At 40.1% G+C, this 25705-nt stretch overlaps 1 protein-coding gene across 3 annotated transcripts in view; it reads right to left on the reverse strand.

Moving 5' to 3' along the window:
- The window catches only part of spata20 (spermatogenesis associated 20), a 62574-nt gene that overhangs the window by 16955 nt on the left and 19914 nt on the right, over positions 1–25705 (reverse strand). For all 3 annotated transcript variants that reach the window (XM_080834060.1, XM_080834059.1, XM_080834061.1), the window contains 9 exons: positions 24038–24181; positions 23312–23513; positions 23043–23173; positions 20823–20927; positions 20450–20524; positions 18147–18359; positions 17718–17910; positions 5014–5182; positions 303–511 (listed from right to left, as the gene is read on the reverse strand). In XM_080834060.1, the coding sequence (XP_080690186.1) occupies positions 303–511; positions 5014–5182; positions 17718–17910; positions 18147–18359; positions 20450–20524; positions 20823–20927; positions 23043–23173; positions 23312–23513; positions 24038–24181 (1441 nt within the window). The remainder of the gene's footprint in view (positions 1–302; positions 512–5013; positions 5183–17717; positions 17911–18146; positions 18360–20449; positions 20525–20822; positions 20928–23042; positions 23174–23311; positions 23514–24037; positions 24182–25705) is intronic.

The following is a 25705-nucleotide window of genomic DNA, read 5'->3' on the forward strand; positions in this document are numbered from 1 at the left end:
TGAATGGTTGATGTCTATCCAATTGGCTGAGATCAACAACATTGTATTGGTGCTGTTGTCAAGCTACTACCATCATTATTTTGGTTTAATATTCATGCACATTTGCACCTATGTTTACTTAGCACCTGTCCACAAGGTAAGGTATTATAGGTAAACATTTCATTATTCTGCTGCCCTTGTGAGGCTGGTACCTATTGTACCTACACTACCTACTTATTCATTCAAAGGGATTTGATATTCACTCCACAGGGACACTGCATGAAAACATAAATAATGACAATGAATTTGAGGTGGACATTTACCCTGCTTGAGCTTCAGAAGCACAGTGGGGTCACTTGGGTCGCTGCAGAAGTAGCCACCGCCTTGATCGTCCCAGAACAATTCATCCTGCTTCAGCTGCAGCTCTTCAGCCCATTGGAGCCATTCCACTGCCTGTGTGGCCTCGAACAGCTCCAGCAGCCCAGACACCACATAGGCATAATCATCCAGGAAGCCTGCAATTGGTGAATCTCTGGAGGGAAATAAGGTGTGGGTTTAAAAAAAGAACACCTTTAATATTTCTCGAGATATCTGCATCAACAAAGTGTTCTTTGAGTGCATTAAATGAATTCCATTATAATAAACCGTCTAAATACTGTTGTAACCTTACAAAGTTACAAGGCTGCTGCTGACTTGTGATTGCATTGCTGCAAAGTTGGGTCAAATTCTTTTTCCAACTTATGACTAATGGTTGATTCATGGGAACATGGAGATACCTCTTCAGAGACCCCTTCATCCTAAGATTCCCCAGCCCTGGTTTGCAGAGTGCCCCTGGAGTCCACTGAGTGTGGTGGGACAGAGGGTGACAGAACTAGAGATAGGGCACTGTTGGAGGCAGTCTAATGGAGGACAAGGTGGCAAGGTCAGGAACCCTGAAGCTATGACCTCAACCATCACTCCTCCCACTCCCTCCTTCTGGATGAAGTGACAACCCATTGGAGTCTTGACATCTGGACAGCCTGGTGCCACCGCACCCTTCTAGTGTTATCAATGCCAACAGGAACATCCGTTACCCTGGTCTCGATCATCTGCAGTAGGTGTCGCCATTGTGTGAATACCAGAAGGGATGAGAAGCAAGGCGCATTAATAAGCATTTGCTCCTTTGTTGAGACTAGTTTGCAGATACAGTAGAACCTGTGATAACCTTGCTATGATCTGAGACTTTCAAGGGTTAATAGGTAGATAGTGATAGTTTCATATAATGAATAATATCATAGTGTCAATAACATAATCCTAAACTACAGGAATTTGACATGGACTCTTGGGGAAATACAGAACATTATGAAAGTGAGAAAGAGGAAAATGAGTCAAGGCAAAGAGGGCAAGGCTCCTTGTGTTATTACACGTGGATTCATAGTTTAGCAACAGTATCATTATTATCACTATTACAATATTACACTCTACAGTAACCGCTCATGTCACAAGCAGCATTATCAAAACTAACCCATAACTCAACCTTTAATTATACACCTGGCAAAACATAACACCTGATTAACTCCTGGAATTGTATACAATTAAAACTAGATATGTTTAACAAAAGTGAGATCTACATGAGAGGTTTTTGCTTTCCTTCCATTGTAATGTCTAGTCTAGTCCAGGGTCTAGAAGTGTTGACAACAAATGGTTAAGCTTGGTAACCAAGAATGTTAGTGAATTTATTATTCAAGACAAGGAAGACAAACTGCATGTCTGCAACCCCTTTAGCCCTGAGGCCTCAGCATAATTAGGACGGTGATTTAGACAAGCAGAAAAAAAAGATAATTATCTCTGCATATACAGAATATGGAAGAGGCTATGGTAAGCGTTCGGATATATCTGCTGCTGGTGCAGACAGGGTCAATAAATGAGGAAGGCTCTCAAAAATGAGGCCACGTTGACTATGGGCAATACTTTGTGGGATTGCATGCTACAACCACTCATTACTAACACGGAAAGAGCATAACCCAGCTCATTACCTTAAAGTCTGAGGTTAGCTAAAAGTGCACTACCAAAGTGCATGTTTGATATCAGTCCAGAAGACAAACCTTCTCTGCACTCTTTGTTTTATCACTGGGCTAAGGTGTTTGTTTTTTAGCCTGTTTGTAAATAAATACATTTCATGTTTATACTTATTATGAAGCCATCCATCATCATATCCACACAGCACATACACCCAGCCCTTTGGATGATGAATGAAACCTTTTTGTTGCACCAACACACTGAGGTCGCATCTGTGCCAAACACTTTATGCAAAAAAAAACAGTGCCTGTGGATTAACACTATGAGATCGCATCTGTGCCATACTCTCTATACAAAAGAAGAGTGCCAGTGGATTAAACCGTTGAATAATTGTTTTGTAGGTTTGATGTTTGTACGTGTCTATGACTGGGGTCAGTGGGTCAGTGCAGAAATCTGTTTATCCCACAGCAGCCCTGAAATAGAACAAGAGCTGATGGTGCACATTAGATAGGTGTGCTGCTTTCTGGGCAGAATGTGCAGAAATGGGGAGTGGGAACCTTTCTGGAGCACGGTAGGTCGTAAGCAGCATGATAAATGGCTAAGAGAGCCAGATCATTTTGCATCAACAGTTGTCACACGTGTTTGCACACCAGCTCTGTGGAGGGTATTCCCTGGATGATTTTAGTCTCACTCTAAGCACTTGTTTCAGCAGTATCTCTTCACTGCATGTAGTGTGGGACCTGTAGGGATTTCTCCAATAAAAGTGAAGTGCCAGCTGTGAAGGTAGTGACAGAGACACGATACACCTATTTCACTTTACGTCACGTCACGTATTTCAGTGGAAAGTTTTCACCAAACACATCAAAACACTCAACACTGTCCACCCTGTAATACTACCAAGTACTGGACCAAAAGCTATATGATGTTCTGTTGCATAGAACAAATTTAATCAGATTTGTTCATGCTTTCCTATTATTAACCATGTTATACACGTTATAGACCCAGGGTTAAACTTCATTTAAAGTCAAAACATGATCTTGCAGATACAATGACATTAGTCATTATGATTGTCATTTTCTTGACAAGTCAGTGCCATATTACTGTTATTAGTAATTGTCATGGCATTGCAATCATGGGCAATAATAGGCTGTTTCACATGCAGTCATACCATCAGATAATCTGAGAGCTTTTTTATCAATGGTGCCATGGTACTGTTATATCACAGGGCACTTACTGCCTTGACAACTTATGTGAAGATATGGCATAAGTGTTCTGTGTTACTTCAATTATGAACCTGTACATAAACCAATTTGCACTCTGACATGTCTGCTAACCTTGGCTGTCTATTGAGCTTTTTACTATCATAGAGAAACCATTGTTATCTTCTGCAGTCAGTCATGGCCACATTTACACATAGCCTTACCTTTATATATACAGTACTGTGCAAAAGTTTTAGGCAGGTGTGAAAAAATGCTGTAAACTAAGAATGCTTTCAAAAATGGAAGTGTTAACAGTTTATTTTCATCTATTCTTCATAAATTAACAAAGTGCACTGAAGGAACAGAAGAAAATTCTAAATTAAATCAATATTTGGTGTGACCACCCTTTGCCTTCAAAATAGCATCAATTCTTCCAGATACACTTGCACACAGTTTTTGAAGGAACTTGGCTGGTAAGTTGTTCCAAACATCTTGAAGAACTAACCACAGATCTTCTGTGGATGTAGGCCTTCCTAAAATTCTTCTGTCTCTTCATGTAATCCCAGACAGACTCGATGATGTAGAGATCAGGGCTCTGTGGGGGCCATACCATCACTTGCAGGACTTTCTGTTCTTCATTAAGTTAAAGATAGTTCTTAATTACATTGGCTGTATGTTTGGGGTTATTGCCCTGCTGCAGAATACATTTGGTGCCAATCATACCCATCCCTAATGGTATTGCATGATGGATAAGTATCGGCCTGTATTTCTCAGCATTGAGGACAGCATTAATCCTGACCAAATCACCAACTCCACTTGCAGAAATGCAGCCCCAAACTGGCAGGGAGCCTCTACCATGCTTCACTGTTGCCTGCAGACACTCATTATTGTACCTCTCTCCAGCCCTTTGGCGAACAAACTGCCTTCTTCTACAGCCAAATATTTCTAATTTTGACTCATCAGTCCAGAGCACACCTTCTGCCATGTTTCTGCACCCCAGTTTCTATGTTTTCGTGCTTAGTTGAGTCACTTGGCCTTGTTTCCATGTCAGGGTAGAGCTTTTTGGCTGCATCTCTTCCATGAAGACCACTTCTGGCCCGCCTTCCCCGGACAGTAGATGTCTGTACCTGGGTACCACTGGTTTCTGCCAGTTCTGAGCTGATGCCACTGCTTGAAATCTTCCGATTTCGAAGGGAAATAAGCTTGATGTGTTTTTCATCAGCTGCATTAAGTTTCCTTGGCTGACCACTGCGTCTACGATCCTCAACGTCTTCTTCAAAAGAGCTTGAACTGCACATTTGGAAACCCCTGTCTGCTTTGAAATCTTTGTCTGGGAGAGACCTTGCTGATGCAGTATAACTACGTTGCGTCTTGTTGCTGTGCTCAGTCTTACCATGTAAATTGATAACAATAAACATGAATTGTTTATATTTTTCAAAGCATTCTTAGTTCACAGCATTTTTTCACACCTGCCTAAAACCTTTACACAGTACTGTATATTCAACGGATAAATTGAGCAAAACAGATTAAAGAAATCACTCAACTTTAACATCTTAAGAAGTTTTTCTAAGACAAATCTTACTATCTAATTAAATGAAGTAAAGATTTTGTGAAGGACTCCAGCATATTCAGGCAGGTTAAGGTTGGTTTCTAAAGCAGCATACTAACTTTAAGGAGACCTCTAAGACAGAGAATGAAGCAACATACTAACTTTAAGGACACTTCTTAGACAGAAAATGAAGCAGCATATTTACTTTAAGGAGACTTTTAAGACAGAGAATGCGGCAGCATACTAACTTTAAGGACACTTCTAAGACAGAGAATGCTGCAGGCTTACATCTGTTCCACCTCCATCTCCTCGCCGCGGTAACAGGAGTGCAGCATCCTCCGGTCCCCCTCATCCCAAAGGTGCTTCTTCAGAAAGTGAGCCGCCTCTTCAGCTCTCTTCAGCAGGGCCTTATCCCCAAGTATTGCTCCCACACGCGCAAACCCAGACAACATCAAACCTGGGGTGAGGGACACAGAGAAGACAACATTACAGTTTTGCGTTAGTGTAACATGTAAGAAGTGTATGTGTGAACAATGCAAATATTAGATATTAAAATCAAACCATGTTGAAAGCCTTCTTTCTACCATAATTTGATTTGAATGATTTGAGATTTTTCTACAAACACTTTTATGACCCAACAAAATCATATTGAATATAGTATGTATTCATAATATTCAAAAATGTCCTATTTGCGTCAATTTGACATTTTAACATCGTTGTCATTAAGGACTTACTCATTGCCATACCCAGCTACATGAGTCTTGCGTCTCAGGCTTTTGGACAGAAAATGAAAAGAGCTGGCAGGTCACATGTGTAATGTCATTGAGACATAAAACTGACTAAAACAGGACAATTTATTAGCTGGAGGTACAGTGTCGGCAGAACCATTAGGATAGTTACATATTTCTTTCCAAGCCTCAGATGTGTCCTTGAATCTGTCCACCAAGAACACCTCTCAGACTGAGGTATATTAGTATACCCATGCAAAAGGTAATCACAGACTAGGTACTGTATGACTGGGATAAATATAATGCTCTTCGGCAAATAAACTGATAGAGATTATTTCCCAACACTGTTAATGACTTAAGAATATAATAATCAAGTGCCTTGTATTAATATATTCCTTGTATGAATCATGTGCTTATGAAAACAGGAGCATGCATGACTTTTCTCTGTGTGTGTGTAACTAGAATATAAGGTGCCACTTAGTCTGCATATGAACAAGACCATGTTTAGACCAGAGGAGATAAGAAGGGAACTGTGCTTCTTCCGACCATATGCAAAACTGACATCCTTGCAAGACAGGGAGCCTCGGACATGAGAAATCCACCAACTGGTTATCCCTGCTGAAAGCTAAACTTCTGACTATATAAACCTTGTGCGATGGGTTTATCATTGCCTTCACTTTCAGCATTTGTTGTTGTTGTTTGTCTAATAAATATACTTACATGCAGCTCCGGAGTCCTGAGGTAACTAGGGTGAATTTTCACCTATCAGAAGCCTTACTGTATTTTCCCAACTATTACCTGGGGCTTATCCATTGATTTTGTAAAATTCTGTAGTCCTGCAGTTAATCCTTGGGTTCGGCCTTTACATGGGAATGCTTTTTTTCTGCCTGGTAGTTAGTAACATGCACAACTCTGCCAGGTAATGCATGAATGCGTATCTCTCTTACTCTTTCACATACAAATCCCATTAAACTTAGGGCTTAAGACTAAGGCACACTAAATAAACTTTGAAACGGCTAGTAGTACTGACACCACAAAATCATGGAATTTAGTTTTACACAACACAACAACAATGAATACAGGGTACCCCCAGGATTTTTCATCTCAAATTTAAGACTTTTTAAGACCTTTTCAAGACCACTTTAGATGAAATTTAAGACCAACATCGCACCTTTCCTGATATGCATAATTTTATGAAAAAAAAAAAAAAAAAAATGTAATCATAAGACAACCATTTAAAACAATAACTATGAGGGGTGGACGTGTGAGTGTGTGTTTGTGTACATGTGTGTGTGTGTGCATGCGTGTCTGGATACGTCTGTGGGTGAACCTGTGTGTTGTAATACAACAGATCCTACAGCCTTTGAAGCTCTGCGCTTTTGGCAGCAATCTGTTCATCCAGTATGATGAGTTCAGCCAACTTATTATAGCGGGAGCTTTTCCATTAAAGTTGCTGTGTTTTTGAGGTGTTTGTTGCAATTAAATTGCGGAAGCAAGTGGAAGTTGTGATAGAGTTGCGAATTTCCCTCTTTGTAATTATAATTGAGTTATTTGTTAAAAATAAGTTATTAATAAACAAACATTCATTAAATAACAAAACCATTGAGAAATGGTCCTCTAAAATAATAACCTCACCAACATGCCAAATAAAAGATGTAGCAAAAATGTATCAAAATAGGCTGTTAAATGTATATTACTTGTATTGTTGTTATGGAAACAAACACCGTTTAGTATTGGACTTTTACTTTGACATCATTCAAATGTTCCTCTCGTGGAAATGGCAACAGCTGTTATCAAGAAACATAGTTATGCGATGTAATGCTAAACACGTAGTGAGAACAGTACATAGCAACAACGAAGTGCACCTGTTGGTATTACAAAAGGACCACCAGTAAGACTGAATAAAGTGTTATGAATATCTCAGCCTTCACATATAATGGGGAAAAAACTGCCTGTGTCACTGATCTGACGTCCTGTCATGCACGCCTTTCTGCCGTTTTCAATCGGTTTTGCTATCCTTGTTAATTTATTTTATCTGTATAGGGGTTTATGTTGTTCAATCTCATATATGAATTTAAAGTTGTCCAATTTAAACTAACCCATTCTTCAACACTATGCTACCTTATCTTCAAACAGAAAGTAAGTTAAAATCTCAATTGCAACAGCTTTCGAGGGTTTGGGAAATAATCGCTGCTGATTTGATGTTTGGTGGAGTCAATCCAGAATTAGTGTTGATGAAATTATAATCAAGTCACCCAAACTGCCGTGAAAAAAACGGGAGTCGCTGAAACTGTTGTTGCATCCCTGTACAACAGTGTGTTCTTAAATGTTAGACGTTTCAATTTCTTTAATCACCCAAAAGCCCCGCTCCACTGTTGCCTGTGATAGCAGACGCTTATTTACTAGCATTACCCTGTCCCTGACAGGTCAGTGATAGCTGTCTAGCTAGCTAGCGCAGCTAGTGAATAGTTAACGTTAGCTAGTTTTATCCTTTATATCGTGTCAGCATCTCAGCCAGTTCAGAGTCATATACAGGTTGCCTGGTATTTTGGATGCCACGTTTGGGTGTACTAAGATTCGTTTTCACAACGAACAATAAACAAATGTGGACTTGATGAACGAAATTTAAGACCTGTTGACGAAATTTAAGACCGGTTGACAAAATATAATACCTTTTCAAGGCCTTAAATTATCAATACTAAATTTAAGACTTTTTCAAGTTTTTAAGACCTCGCGGGTACCCTGGAATAAACTGCGGTTAATACATGGGTTTGTTTTATAAAATTACCTAAAATGCTGTAATGCGGTTCATAAACGGTGCGGTTAGTAGAATGCATTTATTCAGTATTTTTAATTGTTGCCCGAGACAGAAAATATACGTATATTGTAGGAAAATACAACTGGTATCTCAACTGGATACAAATTCGCTCAACTCAAAAGTATGAAAGATAAGTGTCATAACAGGGCCATTATTGTTTTCCTTTTGCAGGTCATGAAAAGAATGAGTCAAGTTCCTCATGCATGACTGACCATCCTGGCCTTGAACCAGTCTGCCTACATATATATTCATTAATGCGATGAATGTTTATAGAGTTGACCATGGCTGACACAATCTGACATAAATAATGCAAATACATGCAGTGCTGGTCCATCCATACTACATTATGAATTCAGCACATTGCCTTAGGCTTACAGTCTGATCTAAGTTAGAAATGAAGAGACTTGTAATAATGATGACTGATGTGACACCTTTATTATGTATCAGCATCTTACAGACATTACTCAATAATAAACTCTGAAACGAATAAATACTAAAACAATCAATATGTGCTTTCCCTACTCTTCCTCTCCCTGCAGGCGATGCAGGCATTTGGCCAACAGGTGGTTTGTCAGCTGGTGCTGGGGTTTCATTGAACGAAGTGTATGTGTTGTCATCCCATCATGTGTGGTCCTGCGAAAGGAGTTTCCTGATGCTGCAGGACAGAACCTCAGCTGGACGGCATCCGCATAAGGGAGGGGGTCAAGGGCAACCTCATCAAAGACATACGCCATTAAGTTGAGACCATAGTCTTTGAAGTGTGGGAAGGTCTTTTTATTTATTTGCACCTTTGATTTGTTCCTTTATACATTTGGAGTATTGTTGGTTGGATCTGTCTTAACTGGTTTGACAGTGTGTTCTCCCTCTTTAGCTTTTGGAAAGAGAAGCTTGGACACAAGTTTCCCTTTCGATGTTGTCATTTGTGGACGGTCAGCATTCTGATTGAAGTGCGTTGCTGCCAGGTACAACCTAAACCAAAAGACAAATAACCACAAAAACTTTCATATTGCCATTGTGAATAAGTCACATTTGTGTTTATACACCCAAAGTAAAGTAGGTAAATGATCAAAAATGTAATAGTAGTGATAACATAAAGTTATATCATATTCTCAGTACGCTGTTCTCTTCTAAATACTGCATTAGCTGTGTTGTTAAAAGGGCCTTTAGTAAGAACAGCCCCTAAGTGATTTTCATTAGATGGTCAGCTTCTCACCATGATATTTTGTTCGGCTACTGACCATGAGCATATATTGTTCATGATTCACACCTTCACAGACAATAAATAGAATCCTTTGGTGTGCCCTCTGTCGTGCATACCTTTTTACTGAGTGTTATATTCTGACCTATGTACTAGTTGTCAGGGAGAAGACATACCTGGATAGCATTCCAGTGAAGGCGAAGACCACATGTTTGGGTGCAAAGCGCAAGATGACGCTGTGAAATGACTACGCGATTGACGTCTGGTAGTGTGGGCTCAGCTTCTCCACATCAGAAAGGACTTTCTTGGTCATCAGGGCCTTATGTAACTTGTTTAGTCCTGTAGAACCTCGGGGGAAAATCATTATAATGTTATTGACAGAACACATGAATATTGGAGGATTTATGTAAGATGCCCGATCAATCTTAATCACTTTTTTAGCAAGTAACACATTTAGATTATGCACCTGGTTGAAACCACTTGCTACGGGCCTTGGACAATCAGGGCCCGCGAGTTCAAAATGTTAGTGAATGGTTGTGGTTCATGAGAGACGTCCATTTGGCTACCTTCTTTGGTTCTGAATCATAGCTTGTGGCAGACCAAAACAGATGGTTTGTGTTATTTTTATGCCACTTCTCCATGAAATTGCAGTCATTTTCATTGCCAATTCTGTCCAACTTCTTTACCAACCCTAATGAAGTTAGATTACGTGATGCAAAACATACAGTGGCATGCAAAAGTTTGGGCATCCCTGGTCAACATTTCTGTTACTGTGAATAGTTAAGTGAGATAAGCTGATCTCTAAAAGGAATAAAGTTAAAGATGAAACATACTTTTCAAAATTTTAAGTAAGATAAGTGTGGTATTTTTGTTTTATACACTTTAAGAGTGAAACAATTAAAGCAGCACCATGCAAAAGTTTGGCCTACACAACAGATTTGAGCTCTCAGACCTTAATTAGCTTGTTAGGGCTATGGCTTATTCACAATCACCATTAGGAAAGGCCAGGTGATGCAAATTTCAAAGCTTTATTAATATCCTGACTCCTCAAACCTTGCCCTAACAGACGCCATGGGCTCCTCTTAGCAGCTGCCTCGAACTCTGAAAAATTTAAATAATTGAAGCCCACAAAGCAGGGGGAGCTTGTATGGTGGTAAGGGTCAGGTTTGTAAGGTTCAGGAAACCATCTCCTCAGTTCCTAATGTAATTAAGAAATGGCAGTTAACAGAATGGTGGAGGTCATGATGAGGTCTGAAAGACCAAGGCCAAAACTTTCAGATAGAACTGCGCATAGGATCGCTAGTTTAACACAGGATGCTGTCTGACTGCAGAAGACCTTCAGGAAACAGTAATTAGAAGAAAACCTGTCCTGTGTCCTTACCACAGAATTCAGCATCAGAAGGAATATTTAAACAAATGTGCAAGTCCTGCGGACAGATGAAATTTTAAGTAGAACTTTTTGGCAGCAATGGGCAAAGGTATGTTTAGAGAAAAAAGGGTGCAGGATTTCATGAAAAGAACACCTCTACAGCTGTAAAGTATGGGGGGTGGTGTTGAGTTGAAGCCAGTATCATGGGAACATTTCACTGGTAGAGGGCATAATAAATTCAATTAAATACCAGTACATTCTGGAAGCAAACATCACAGCGTCCGTGAAAAAACTGAAGATGAAAAGAGGATGGCTTCTGCAACAGGACAATGGGCCTCATTCTCGACCTTTTTCTGTAATTCTTCAGAAATGTTTCTTACACGACTTCGCAAAAACAACGTAAGAGAAACGCTTCCGCTGCATTCCCGCACGCTTGAAAATGTGTTCATAAGCAGCCGAAGTGTTCTCAGCTGGGTTCCTTCCGATTAGCTTCTTAGATTGATGCGCATTCTCGTGAAAGTGGATTTGCATACATACACGCCCTGCCAGCTCCTTATTAGGAGACGGAATTTTAGAAACGTGTGCTGTCGCAATCTCCCGAATCCACCTCGTAACAGGTGTTCATTAATAAGGTGGAGATATTGTATAACGTTGAACGTCCGAAGTCCGTAAAACACATTTAAGTAGTCACTTTTTTTTGTTTTTTTTATCGAAAAATAGGCACCATAGGTGTGAAGACCGGTCCCAAGTACGAGTATAAATTGTAGTCCGTCCTGTCGTTCGAAATGGACACCATAGGGGTGAAGACTGGCCACCAGTAGTAGTATAAATTGCAATAAATTCATTCCTTAGTTCTTAGAGATTGAGTTTAGTGTTTATTTATTTATTCACTTACATTTGCAGTGTTCATGTCATTCACAATCAGTCTCTTAGCAGACGCGGCCTTTGTCCAAAGTGACTTACAAGGGAGAGAACAGTCAAGCTACGAGCCATATAGACCTAGTGTAACAATAAACACTACCTCGTATAATTATGACTATAAATATGAAACGTAATTGTTAATGATAATAATAAATACGAGAATATTTGTATCATAATCATTTTAATCCGAGGATGCCTGTAGAGTTGACGTGAACGCAATCTCCAACGGGTTCTCACAAATTCGCCCGTTAACCCTTTTACTGTAATACGGAGTTTTTTCAAATGTCATTCCTCAACGCGATTCCTCAAATAACCACAAGATGGCCCGTGGAATCCCATTTGAGAAGATTCCGGTAGAGTTACGACTGCTATTTCGAGTTCTGAAAGTTGTCTGAAGTTCAAAAGAAAGCACAGAAGAAAAAAATAACGAGAATGCAAATGTTTTCATAAATGTTTCCGAAGTGGAGTTCCTTCTGAAATCCTTCGGAAAGTCTTCCCAACTGCTGTCGAGAATGAGGCCCAATGATATTATACACACTTTGAAATCCACGGTGGACTACCTCAAGACGTGCAGGCTGAAGGTTTGACCAGGGGTGCCCAAACTTTAGTATGCCACTGCATCACAGATTAAAAAACAAACATGTTAATGCAGTTAGCTTCTTTAAAGGTATGGAGATTCATTTCCTAAGAGCATTTATGCAAGCATTACCTTACTCTGTGTGCCATATATCATACTAGAGGTTCATTTTACAATCTTTTAGCAACCTTTGGATCTGAAGGTGATATTCAGTGACAATGCAGTTCAACTTCACCCCATTTACCTCCAGAAGATCCAAGCTTCTCGTTCATCTGTAAAGAAACACATAAACATATACAATGCATATATAATAACTACATAAATAACATACTTCTTATGAGGAGGTTATGAACTATAGACATCTCTACCACTCTATGTAAAAATGGGTGACTTTACCCAAGCTGTCTGTCACAAATTGAAAAATTGGGTCACTGCTGACGTGGCATTTAAAAGGTAATATACTGACAATTTCTCAACAGTTGTATACATCAGTATGTTATCAATAGTCTGATGTGATTGTACACATATTTTTACATACCTGCACCAGCTGTATGCCTATGATGGTGTTGCTCTGAAAGGGCATCATGGCGTAGCTCCCATACTTTGCAGAATGTCCTACAATTCAGCCAATGACTCACAAAATATTTGAGGCGAACACATGAGTGAAGCCTGCCCAATGTTTGAGGAACGGCCTGGAGTGAAATGTGAAGAGCAAATTAACAACTTTGAATTCAAGTTGTCAGGGATCCTGTTCAAGATGAACATCAGCCATGACTGTTCACAGTTGGGTTCCTGGGAAGGGTATGAAGAGTGCCAACATCCCCTTGAGAGACTGACATTCTCCTTGTTATTGCTCTGTTGTCCTTGTTTTGTTCTTCACAATACCTGTAGAACTGCTGAAGTTTGGGCTATGCAGATCCATGGTGATATTGCCTGGGCTAGAACATGGACTGGTGTATGTACATTTCTGGGGGACTGAATATTAATGAGTCACAACTGTAACGAAACAGGTTAGGTTTAGATTTTGGAATTGTCCCATTTTACACCCTATTTTGCATAAGCAGGAGTTGTATTTGAAGGAGGAGACAACTGTGTTTGAGGTTCACAGCATGTCAGTTCCATGTTCCAAACTCTCATTATTTGAAGCCCACGCAGATAGTCACCATATTTCACACACATAAAATCATATTATCAAGGACACACATGTATTGCATTACTTCTAAAAACATAACACTCTCATTTTTGAGCTCACCGGCATTGTGAGAAGCATAGCAGGACTTGAATCATGCGTCTTTGTATATGTCTTTACACCATCTATTATACTATTTACTCCTCGTTTAACACTTGGTCTGGTAGCTTACTAACAACAACTATGCCTTATGTATGTGTAACACACTAATGCTGATAACAACCAAAACTGTGGCCTAACAAAGGACTTCTAGGGGCAATGTGATGGCCATCCTTTAAATAAAGGCTTTTTTAACATTACAGCCCACGTAAGTGCTTCGCACGTCTTGCACTCGGTGCTCTATGGATAAATGAGGCCCAACAATAGTGTCATTTATTATTGTAGGAGAGCCTTATAACTGCTGACCCATTGCTTTGTCAAACCTCTGGATATCTTCCTACACCACAAGCAGGCTATCAATTTTGATTTATCCAGGAAGTGAAGGGAAGTAACTTTATAGATAAGGATATCAAATGGCTTTGAATTAGCCAGGGGGAATGGAGTGATGGTGTGCATAAAAAGACTTTAATTAAACAATGCCATTTAATTCAGGCTTCTAATTCATTAGTCACTATTGTGCTCCGGGGCAATTAATTATTCACCCACTCCTTCAAATGGCTCTAAGAAACTCCTGAAGGCTTTGAAAAGGTTTATGTTTAAAATAGTGACAGTTGAGCAACCTGAGAAAAACCTGAAAAAGTGCAAGAGATTAATGTTTATGTTTTATCATCCTTTCACTGATTAATATAACACTTAACCAGACGTACCGCTTATATGACCAGAGCACAAAGTGAGCGAGACAGCATTGACAGATTATCAAGGGCCCCTGGACACTAAGGGCCTGATTTACTAACATTACGACCGCAGCTTAATCTGCGCACATTAACGCACAGTTTTCCAGCATTTTCCGTGGTAGCTATCAAACCAGATCCGGCTGGGCACTCTGTGCTTACTCCGCCCTTTAGGGCCTGATTTACTAACATTGCGACCGCAGCTTAATCTGCGCCTTTGCCAAGGCGCACATTACCGCACGTTGTTTTTCCGCATGATGGAAATTGATATTACCATTGATTCACATATTTACAAGTGCATTGCAAGCATGCAGGCTCTCCTTTGTGTGTGTTTGCCATGGGCATTGATCACCCACGGTGAGGCCCTATGCAAAATAGGCCTCGTCACCTTTCCAGACTTCCTCTCTAGCCAGGGTGATTTAATACACACCACCTATTTTACATGTTGCCTTTTGTGCCTTTGTGTATTGACCTTCCGGATGCTTCCGTGGGGTAACCTCCCCTTCCCTCCCACTCACCTCCCCTGTCCCACCTCTAAACTGTAACACACCCCCAGTGATCTGTGACCTCCCATAGCTGACCTTATAAAAAGTAATACTGTACATTGAAATCCAATCCGTTACCCTGTCTTCTTTGATGCGGAACTGATTCCCTATAGGTTGTACGTGGAAATAAACCTTCAGAACCTTTGATTCATCTCGTGGTACCTTTATCTTATCTACAAAGTTTAGCCTCAGCCATAATTCTGTCACGCATTTTCCGCTGTATTTATCAAACCAGATCAGCGCTGGGCAATCATTATTTAGTGCACCATTAAAAGACGTGAGAAATCGCCTGCAAGTTACTGCAACCAAGGATATTCGAGGAAGAAAAAACTAAGGCTCAGCGAAGAGGAGATAGACATATTGGTTCACGTTCGCTCGATCACTGAACATGATTCAATGTGCACGCAGTTGTATTGTTTTTCTGCCCGCCATCACCTACAGCGAGATGTTTAAAAGAACACGATTATAAAGAATATGCTATTGGTGGCATTAATGCATAAACTGTCTATTATAACAATATACGTAGATGTGTACATGGCGAGATTAATAAGTTCTACAAGGGACATGGGTTCACTACAATATATCCTAACTGAAACAAATACATTTACCAAGTAGCCAGGCCTCTCCAAAATCACCGTTGCTCAATCATGGATAGATGGCACTTTTCCGGAAGATCAAACTGTCATGGACAAATCCAGGGTATTTGGCTACCACGTTAGTAATGGTCATGTTGGCATCACATATGACCTGGACATTCATTGAATATGTGTGCTTTCTGTTTAGGTAAATGTGTTCGTGGATTGAAGGTGGGACTGTTTGCATGTGGGTGCAATCAATGGCTCCAATTACGTTCGGAAAGTTTAATTTCAGCTATCGTAGTGGGGAAATATATATTGACCAGTGCGCCGTAGCAATGCGTCGAGTACCTGGGTGAATATTTGGCTGAGTGAAGGCTGAGATATACCAACTGCAGATGCTATAACTGTTTGAAATTATCCGGAGGCCAATATTTGCTAATGTTGCCAGGAGTTTAACAACTGATGGAATGGAATGTGATCGCCGGGTGGAGGGTTCGATGTCGTCTCTGATCTGGTCCAGTAATTGAAGTATTGCGTGGCTGGTTAACACCGTCTAATGATTTGTGGTTCGCTTAACTGAAAAAGTGTTATACGAGTTGAAAAAATTATTTCTGTGCGCTGTATCTGTCTTCTTTCTTCGCCTTGCTCTTATAACTGCTGCAATATCAACGTTTTCAGACCCAATGGAAATGTGTTTCCTGGTTAAGACGTGCTTTTATGAGGCGGAGAATTAGCCCGCAAATTAGAGATGCGCTCGCCAGGCAGTTTTAGTAAATAACAAGCAATACATCATTAGGCGCACTTAACTTCTCTCCTCCCATATATTTGCGCTTCACTCCCAAGTTTCTTATACCCTCCCACCTCGTTGCGCCTCACACCCACAAAGCGTAAAAAAGCGCCTCTACTCAAATGCGCCTCCTTTGTATATACCGTTTTATGTTTACGACCGCTATTTTACGCCTGAAATGGGCGCAATCCTGTTAGTAAATCAGGCCCTAAGGCTTCTTGGGCCTTCCAACCCCCAGGCATGCACAGCGCACAGAAAGAAGCATTTGTTTGAAATTGGGTACATTTGAAATATGACGTTAAGAATGAGACTATACATTTGCATTAAGTTTGTACCTTTACATCACAGACATGTATTGGCTACTGAATTCAACTTTGGCAATCCTTTTGTGATCCAAAGAATGTGGTTACGATGCAGGGTGTGAAATTTCGTGAAGTTGGAATCTTAAAATCACATGATATTAGCTAGTGAAGTGCTAGGTTTTGCTTTGAACATTATTTACGAGGTGGTGCCACTCTACAAATGAGCTGGGTAAAGTGCCTCCTAGAGACCAACTAACCGTAACATTTTCAACATTCAACATAACAATTTCATGTTTTTTGAGGCTTTTGAAATGTATTAGATTCGGTGCCCCAATGGAAGTTCACTTAATTTGGCATGCATCCAAAGAATGTGGTAGTGATGCAAGGTGTCATATTCAGTGAACTTTAAACCCTTACTTCAGAAGACTCCCTAGTGAAGCACTAGATTTTTGCATTACATTATTCACTAGGTGGCGCTATTCCAGAACTGAGTCATAATTAGCTCCTATTGGCGCTGAAGTGGTGGTCATAATAAGAGAAACAACTTTACTTCATCACAATCGCTAGTTCATGTACATAACTTAACTAATTAACTGTTAACAGAAAATATGATTTTGTTAGGTATGCATATTTTCTGTATCAAATATATTTAATTATTTTGTAAAGGTCTACTTCTTTATCAAGAACTGCCAAAGATGGCAAGAAAAATGGTATCACTTTGCTTGAAACCTGTGTCATGAGACTATTATATACATTGGAATAAGCATAAGCCCTGTCCTGTTTTTAGTCATCACTTAAGTTCCCGAAAATCTCCTGTTCATGTTACCATTACTGACAATTGTCACTCTGAGCTCTTATCATTTTTAATGCCAGAACAGCTTATGTCACAGGCTACTTAGCTGTCAGAGCATTTCACTGACGATTTGTTTTAACACGTTATCAGTAAACCTTGGAGGCAAAGTATATCTAAACGTCAAACTATTATGTGTGACTGAATTCTTCTTCATTAACTGAATTTTTCACATTTCTTATCCTGACATGGCATAACCCTGGGGGAATTCTAAAAAGGCACACGAGCTGTGAATGGCCAGTCATTTAAAATGAGCCCACTGGTATTTTTCCATGCCCTTAGGGAGTCTTGAACCCCTACCGTTCCAAGAGGCCAGCATCTTGGTGTCCAGGTGGGGTGGGGGTCGTGCTCTTCTCACTTCAGCCAGCTTGGTCCTGCTGCTGGCCAGGATCTCAGTCACCCTCTCCACATCCAGGCCAAACTGGGCGGCTGTGAGCTCCACAGAGTAGCGGACAATAAGCACATTCTGGCCCAGCAACTCTCCATGTGGATCCTGTTCTCCAAGACAGTAAAAAGCAGTTAAGCTTCTGTTCAAAATGCAAAATCCTTATATGGAACTTAGGTATTCAAGATGCTCAATAGCTTTCCACGTTGGTAGGATGCAAACACTAACACACACACACACACACACACACACACACACACACACACACACACACACACACACACACACACACACACACACACACACACACACACACACACACACACACACACACACACACACACCTGCTCAGGCTCCACGTTGCCTTGCTCTTTGACACCATAGTGGTGCATGAAGATGTCTGCCTGGGTGGCTCCACCAGTGGCCCCTTCTACGATCTCGGACAGTAGCTGTCTAATCTCTGCAGCCGTCCACACACAGAAAGCCCCCTCTTTCTTCTCACTGCACTCAGCCGTGGGCAGAGAATCAGCATCCTCTGCACTGTAGAATCCCCCAGACTGCAAAGATAAGCACAGAGAGATACATTAGATCTGTCACTGTGGTCCCCAAAACACTCTTTGGATGCTGACATTATGTAAGGGATAATGTATCGAACGCAGGTCATTGATGGGAAAATAAGCCCCGACAGGGCGAACATCACCCTGGCGCAAAGCGGAGGGGTGTTGCTTCACCCTGAAGGGGCTTATTTTCCCGACAATGACCGGCGTTCGATTCATTATACCGCTTATCATACGGCTACTTGCCAACACGAAAAAATAACTTCACACAGTGTGTTTTTTTTTACAATTTATTTTTTTCTCTGAGTACCTGATTATACCCCAGACCCATGGGCCCATATTTTCCTATCATTTGGCAAAATGTTCCCACATTTAAAATGTTAAATTTTTCAAACTCCTCCTAGTCTGTACATCTCATTTGCATGAATTATGTTACGGATCCACAGGGGTTCATTCTAACTGCGGATGAGTGCCGGCATGTGACCGCAATAAATCATACTTTTACCTTATTTGACATCAGATGTGACACTCATTCGACAAATGGGAAAACGTACAAGTTCGTTATTATGTAAAGACAGAACGTAGTCTTAATCCTTAATCGTTCAATATTAACTTTGGAGAAAAGGGATGTTCCATACTGAGGCTACCTGGTGCCTGTCCTTTTAGCATAACAGGCAGGCTATGGTATAAATATGTAAAAAAAAAAAAAATGTCTAAGCCATGCAGCTGATGCAGAATGTAACAGAAAGCCTACAGTTAGTGAAAACGACCTGCTAGTTACTCTGCTGGTGTAGTCTGTCACTGTGTGCTGAGGTGGACTCTAAATGCTGCAAAAGCTGAACCCACTGATGCTGCAGCTTACCAAATGGATATTAAAACATTTTTTCAATGTCACTAGTAGTACCTTGCTTCAAATTTCTCAAAAGTTGTTATATAGGGCTGCTTGGCCTGTCACTGGGCTGATTTAGCTTTTTTGTATTGATAAGCCATGTGTTATTGATTATGTGTTATTTGGTCTTTTAGCTTGCTTGGGATACACACAGTGCATCAGTAGTGTATCAGTAGGCTACACTCTGTCTCAAAGTATGATTATTGTGGCTTCCTATTAGGCTTCCTAGGTCTACTTTGTTTCTACCATCTTCTGAATGCATTAAACCAGCGTGACTACCCCTTAACTCATTCGATTTTCCCAATGCAAATTGTCTGATGTTATGTAGGGGAGCCTACACCTAAAGTTCAGCAAATTGACCATTGCTATAACCCAACAACAACACCTTTGAGGTTCGGGCTAGTGGCTTGGCAGCTCTGTCACTGACAGACATGTTCATAGTTCATAACTGACATGTGCTGTAGTATGTAAACAAGGGGGCGACAGTGATTCAGAAGGTAGAGGAGTCAGAAACGGACTATGTGTTGTAGTGTCCTACACTGAACCCCCAAATGCTCCTGATGTGCAAGATGTATGGTGCATAAATGGGTTTTTTAATTATTTCAAGTCAACATGCATATCAAAATTCCACCAAAGGTATTCCAGTTGTCTTTGAAACTGTACATATGCAAATAAAATAAAAAAATAGTCACTGACCACTTAACTACAGTAAATGGAATTTTGATGTGAAATATTTACAGAACTAAACTAAACTAAGAAATTCTCCCATACTATCTCATACCAAGCAGAAGAACATCTGCCTCTAGTCGCCTAATCATGATCCTTCCCCCCTGGACTACCAGGTAGCCATAGGAAAATTAAGCAACTCATTTTCCCAATGAACAAAAATGACCATCTCTGGTAAGTGTGCCCTACAGGGCCATGTTTTGTTAATGTGTAATTACTCCATAAATCATGGCAAATATAATCATCATCAATGCAGTTAATTGTACATGTAACCTCCTCTTGTAAGGGTCGGCCAACTCATCACCACTCTCTGGTTTTGCCATAGTGCCCTTTCTACTGTACAGAAATGAGATGACCTCAAAAAGAAGGGTTTGGGGTGTGTAGGAGGGTTTTCAGCAATCTGTGGCCTGTTGCATGGTGCCGCGTCAGCAGGGGCTAACAGACGCTGGCACTAATGAGGTGGAAGATGGCTCACCTTGTCACTCAGGTCCCTAGAGACATAGAGCAGAACATCACGAGCCACATCTGCAAAGACCTGTTCCCTGGACACCTGTGAGACACATGTACAGCTCTCTCGTTAAAAAATTAGGTTTTGTTAGGCCAAATAACCGCATGTTATGCCCTCAGAAAACCCCATTTCTTACCAAAGGATATAATACTTTTTTATATAAGCATACAGATTGATATAGTGGTGAACGAATGCCTAGAAAATAAGAAAATTGGGGCATTCCCATCCTACCCAATTAAATGAACCTTCAGGCTTTCTGCTGAATAAGTGCATTAGTCTAGGTTGTGATATATGACTATCCTGAATGAAGACAAATACAGATGCACGTAAACAAACACACCTGGTAAGCTGTGATGTAGGCCACCACCAGCTGGGCCTGGTCGTACAGCATCTTTTCAAAGTGGGGCACATGCCAGGAGGAATCTGTGGAGTAACGGTGAAAGCCCTAAGAAAACAAATGATGAAAGGAAGAGAGAGAAAAGGATGGGAGACGGAGGGAGAGTCTTATTGAAAGTACAACATAAAAGTGAAATAGGAGGAAAGCATATCAGAGTCAAAGTAAAAGCAAATCTAGAACTTTTATAGATTGTATGTTTAAAAAGACACCATAATATTTTTTGCTTTCATAGAGTTCACATTTCACATCTAAAATATACAATAGTGCTAACATTTATGTTCAGGGTTATTATTAAACCATTATCAGAAAAGAGGTCCTAATTGAGGCGCTTATATTCGTGAGTTTCAACCCAATAAAACGGGGGAAAGGGGTCAATGTGAATTTTGAAGATAGACCAAACCATGTCAGAGGAACAGAGGAAAACTAGTGGCTAGCAGAGCACTAGATTTAAACCCTTACATCAGAAGATAGTGGCTAGCAGAGCACTAGATTTAAACCCCTTACATCAGAAGATAGTGGCTAGCAGAGCACTAGATTTAAACCCTTACATCAGAAGATAGTGGTTAGCAGAGCACTAGATTTAAACCCTTACATCAGGAGATGGTGGCTAGCAGAGCACTAGATTTAAACCCTTACATCAGAAGATAGTGGCTAGCAGAGCACTAGATTTAAACCCTTACATCAGAAGATAGTGGCTAGCAGAGCACTAGATTTAAACCCTTACATCAGAAGATAGTGGCTAGCAGAGCACTAGATTTAAACCCTTACATCAGAAGATAGTGGCTAGCAGAGCACTAGATTTAAACCCTTACATCAGAAGATAGTGGCTAGCAGAGCACTAGATTTTTGCATTGAACATTAAACCCTAGGTGGCGCTAGGTGGCCAAATGGAACTTTAGGAGATGTGAGCAAATGAAGCCAAGTGTAAGCATACAAAAACATTTTCTGCACTGAACTTCTTTATTCACCCACTGTCAGAAACGCTTTGTTTAAACACAGAACGAAACATGATAGAATAAAGAATATAGCCTGGTGGTTAGTGAGATTTGTGTGTGTGTATGTATGTGAATGTATGTGAGAGTGTGTGTGTTGTGTGTGTGAGAGCAGGAGACAGAATAAGGGAGATGCACTCTCTTCTTCACTGTTAAAATGTGGTCTGTGTAAAACTCACGCAAGTGATAACCTGCTTAGCATATATTATGCATACTTGATATTACAAATAGGGTAATTTCTTATATCTTGTATAAAATAGCATCAAATATGTAGATATTTTTCCTTTGTAATACATTTGCAGTTCTAAAATCCTGTTTTCACTTTGTCAGTTACAGGGAATTGAATGTACATGGATGATTTTAGAATAAAGCTGCAACATAACAAAATGGGAAAAAGGTGAAGGGGTCTGAATATGTTCTGAATGCAGTATATTTAACTCTAACTTATTCTTGTCTACTGGAACTGGTGTTGAGACAACTACCCCAATAAAACAAAGATTCTAGGTCTCCCCTTATGTTTCATGTTCATTTTTGGCTGGAAAAGTATAGAACCCTAGTTGTGAAATATTTGAAAAATAAAGTGAGGAAATGTACAGAGGCTCCAGCTTAAAGTGACTACTTGTACATAAACCTATAATGAGGTAACACACACAGCGGCATGTTCAACAAATCCCTGTGGTGTGGTTCAAAGCTATTGTGTTGTAGCCATTATGAAAAAGTATTAAGAAAAAATGATGGTGCATGGTTTTCACTGTCTTCACCACAGGTCATATCCTAGTGAGATTTCAGTGTAAGATGTAAAAGATGACTTTTGAAAAGGTTGGAGGGCAGAAAAGCAGGGCATAATCTGCTGATCATAAAACATGTCAAGATTCTCAAGTCAACACGATTCTGCTTTAGCATGTTGTCATTGCCTCCATCATTACAATACACTGCCTGTTTTGGTTCTGTTTTCCTCCTCTGGGTGGGTGCTTTTGACATTTTGCATGTACTACTCTTGCCCCATCTGCTGGCTAATTTGATTTTGTTTCCAAATTTTTTCCCCAAAAAATAAAGTAAAATTCTAAAAATTCGAATCCTAAAACCTAATTGTAAGTAATGTCTATATTTATGTCTATAACTGTCCCACCTTTCCGTTCAGGCATTTTGTAATGATCCATCTTGTGATTACCTGAGCCACATGATCATGGATGCCCCCGAGTGCCATCATACGGAGAGTGTGGAGGGCCATCTGCAGGGCCTCGGCACCATCAGAGGTAGAGCGGTTTACCGCCCAGAACGACAGAAGGAACGTAAAATTCACTGTGAAGCACGAGAATGGATTAAACATCAGTGCCCGCAGACATGTTTACTCAGTTTTTCATTCAAAATAGTCACTAGCTGGGACTGAACTAATAACACATGTTGATATAATTGATCAGTTTTTAGTAAGTTGTTTACCAGGTGAAGGGAACTTGGGTGCTTCTCTAAATCCTCCATAGTCTTCATCATATGAATGGGCCAACTGCTGGAAACATCTGTTGGCCACATCAGGGCCTGAAGGTGGGGTTTGACCTTCATTAGCAGCAATGGAGGTTCCCTTCCTGAGGGCCTCAATCGCTCTCACCCCACTGGACTCTAGTGCCTCTCTGTTGCCCTGCCACTGTGCCATGTACCACAGAAAGAGAGTATGAGGAAAATGAAAGCTATTGCTCCTAAAGATAGTGTTACATGTACAGTATATCGGCTTTGTAGCTACATTTACATATCCAGGGCCTATTCAACCTCAAAATGACAAAAATGCATCCCCTTTATACCTTGTATTAACACATTTTTGACAATTGGGTCATGGTAGAATGGCTTTACCTTTTATAAAAAAAAAACAGATAGAAACATTCCAATGTGTCATTACTGTTGGAAGATATTTTGACCATAGTCAACAAAAATATGTGATGTCATTGAACTGCAAACAACTGCATAAGCCGAAGCGTGTCTACTAGCTGCCAAATTGGATGTTTATGAGGTTTTAGTGAGGGCAAATCAAATTACAATATTCAAAAGTTTACATACATGGGTATCCTTTACATTTTGACATTATAGTATATTATATATTATTGGCTTGTTCATGTTATGTTGTATTATTACAAAGCTCTAAGTAATCTGTCTGTGCATTAAGGATATTACAACCTGCTCCAAAATTCGCGAGAGAACAGTTTTCAGTCCAGGCCTCCGCCCAGTGTCCCTGGGAGGAAAGTATGTCCCTCCGATGAAGGGTCGGAGTTCGGGCGTAAGCCACACACTCATTGGCCAGCCACCACCTCCGCTTGTTGCCTAGTGGGAGAGCCAAAAACAGAGCATTACTATTAATCACTGTTTGAGCTTTTATTTATCAGTTGTACCAAACACTGCACGAAAAGCAAGATTATCGGGCCCGTAAACGCTGTGATACAGCCGCGAATGATCACCATTCCTGGCTGATCGCGTACATTCCCCCGAAATATCCGTCTGCCGCATACGAACGGAAATTCCCGGGAAGGAACCTGCGAGGGGAGGGGGGCCGATGTGTTTAGCATTCTCACCTCCCGCTGACAAAGGTGCGAAATGCTCTTATTAGCATATTGACTGTCAGCAGCATAGACATGTATAGGTAGACGCCGCCTCCACTGCTTCAGCCCGTAGCCTCGGCGAAACGCGTCGCCGCCATGTTGTTACAGGAGCGCTCTGACGCCAGAGGTCTGTCAAACGTGTTAAACAACCGCAAGTTGCCAGGAGCTGCGGTTTATCTGGATACAAATCACGATAACCTTTTACATTTCGCAACCAATTTCATGGAGTATTCAAGGGTTTATGCTCTACGTGAAGTGTGTGAAAAAGATTTGCCTCTACATTACTTTGAATCTCGCTAGTTAAATCGCCAGTCATTCATGTGCATGGGTCTATGATAAACGCGCACCTGTCTTGCACAGCTCGTGCACTTTGAAAATACTGAGAAGCTCTATAAACTATCGAAATAGTGCTTCTTTAGTTACTACGTATTGACCATCATTAAGAGAAAGAGCATACATCAAATAGTGAAATACTGGCAGTCAGTGTGTTTTTCATAGTTTAATAGTTCCTTTTCAAGTATGTGCATTAAGAAATGAATGACTGTGCATTAAGAAATGAATGACTCAGTATAATGTGCAATGGAATAACATATATATGATATATATAATATGTGATACAATATAATATAATATATTTTAAGTATAGGTATATATTCATATTCCACAAAATCAGGCTGCACCACATTGCAAAACTGAGCACGCTGCAATCACAGACTGGCAACAGTCGAAAAAATACAATACTTTTTAAAGGGTTCTAGCCTAGATTAAATTATTATATTATATCATATATTGTGTGAAATTCTATATTGTGTCAATTGCACTGCATAGATCTGAAAATGTTATGAGCATGATTGTATATGTCAAATTGTACAAATGTACAAATATATATATATATATATTATATAATATGAATATATACCTATACTTAAAATATATTACATTATATTATATTGTATCACATATTATATACAGCCGCGGAAAAAATTAAGAGACCACTTCAAAATTATCAGTTTCTCTGGTTTTACTATTTATTGGTATGTGTTAAAGTAAAATGTACATTTTTGTTTTATTCTATAACCTACTGGCAACATTCCTACCAAATTTCAAATAAAAATATTGTCATTTAGATCATTTATTTGCAGAAAAATGACAATTGATCAAAATAGCAAAAAAGATGCAGTGTCTTCAGATCTCGAATAATGCAAAGAAAACAAGCTCATATTCATTTTTAAACTACACAATACTAATG

This window comes from Sprattus sprattus (assembly GCF_963457725.1).
Source record: "Sprattus sprattus genome assembly, chromosome: 3".
Classification (NCBI taxonomy): domain Eukaryota; kingdom Metazoa; phylum Chordata; class Actinopteri; order Clupeiformes; family Clupeidae; genus Sprattus; species Sprattus sprattus.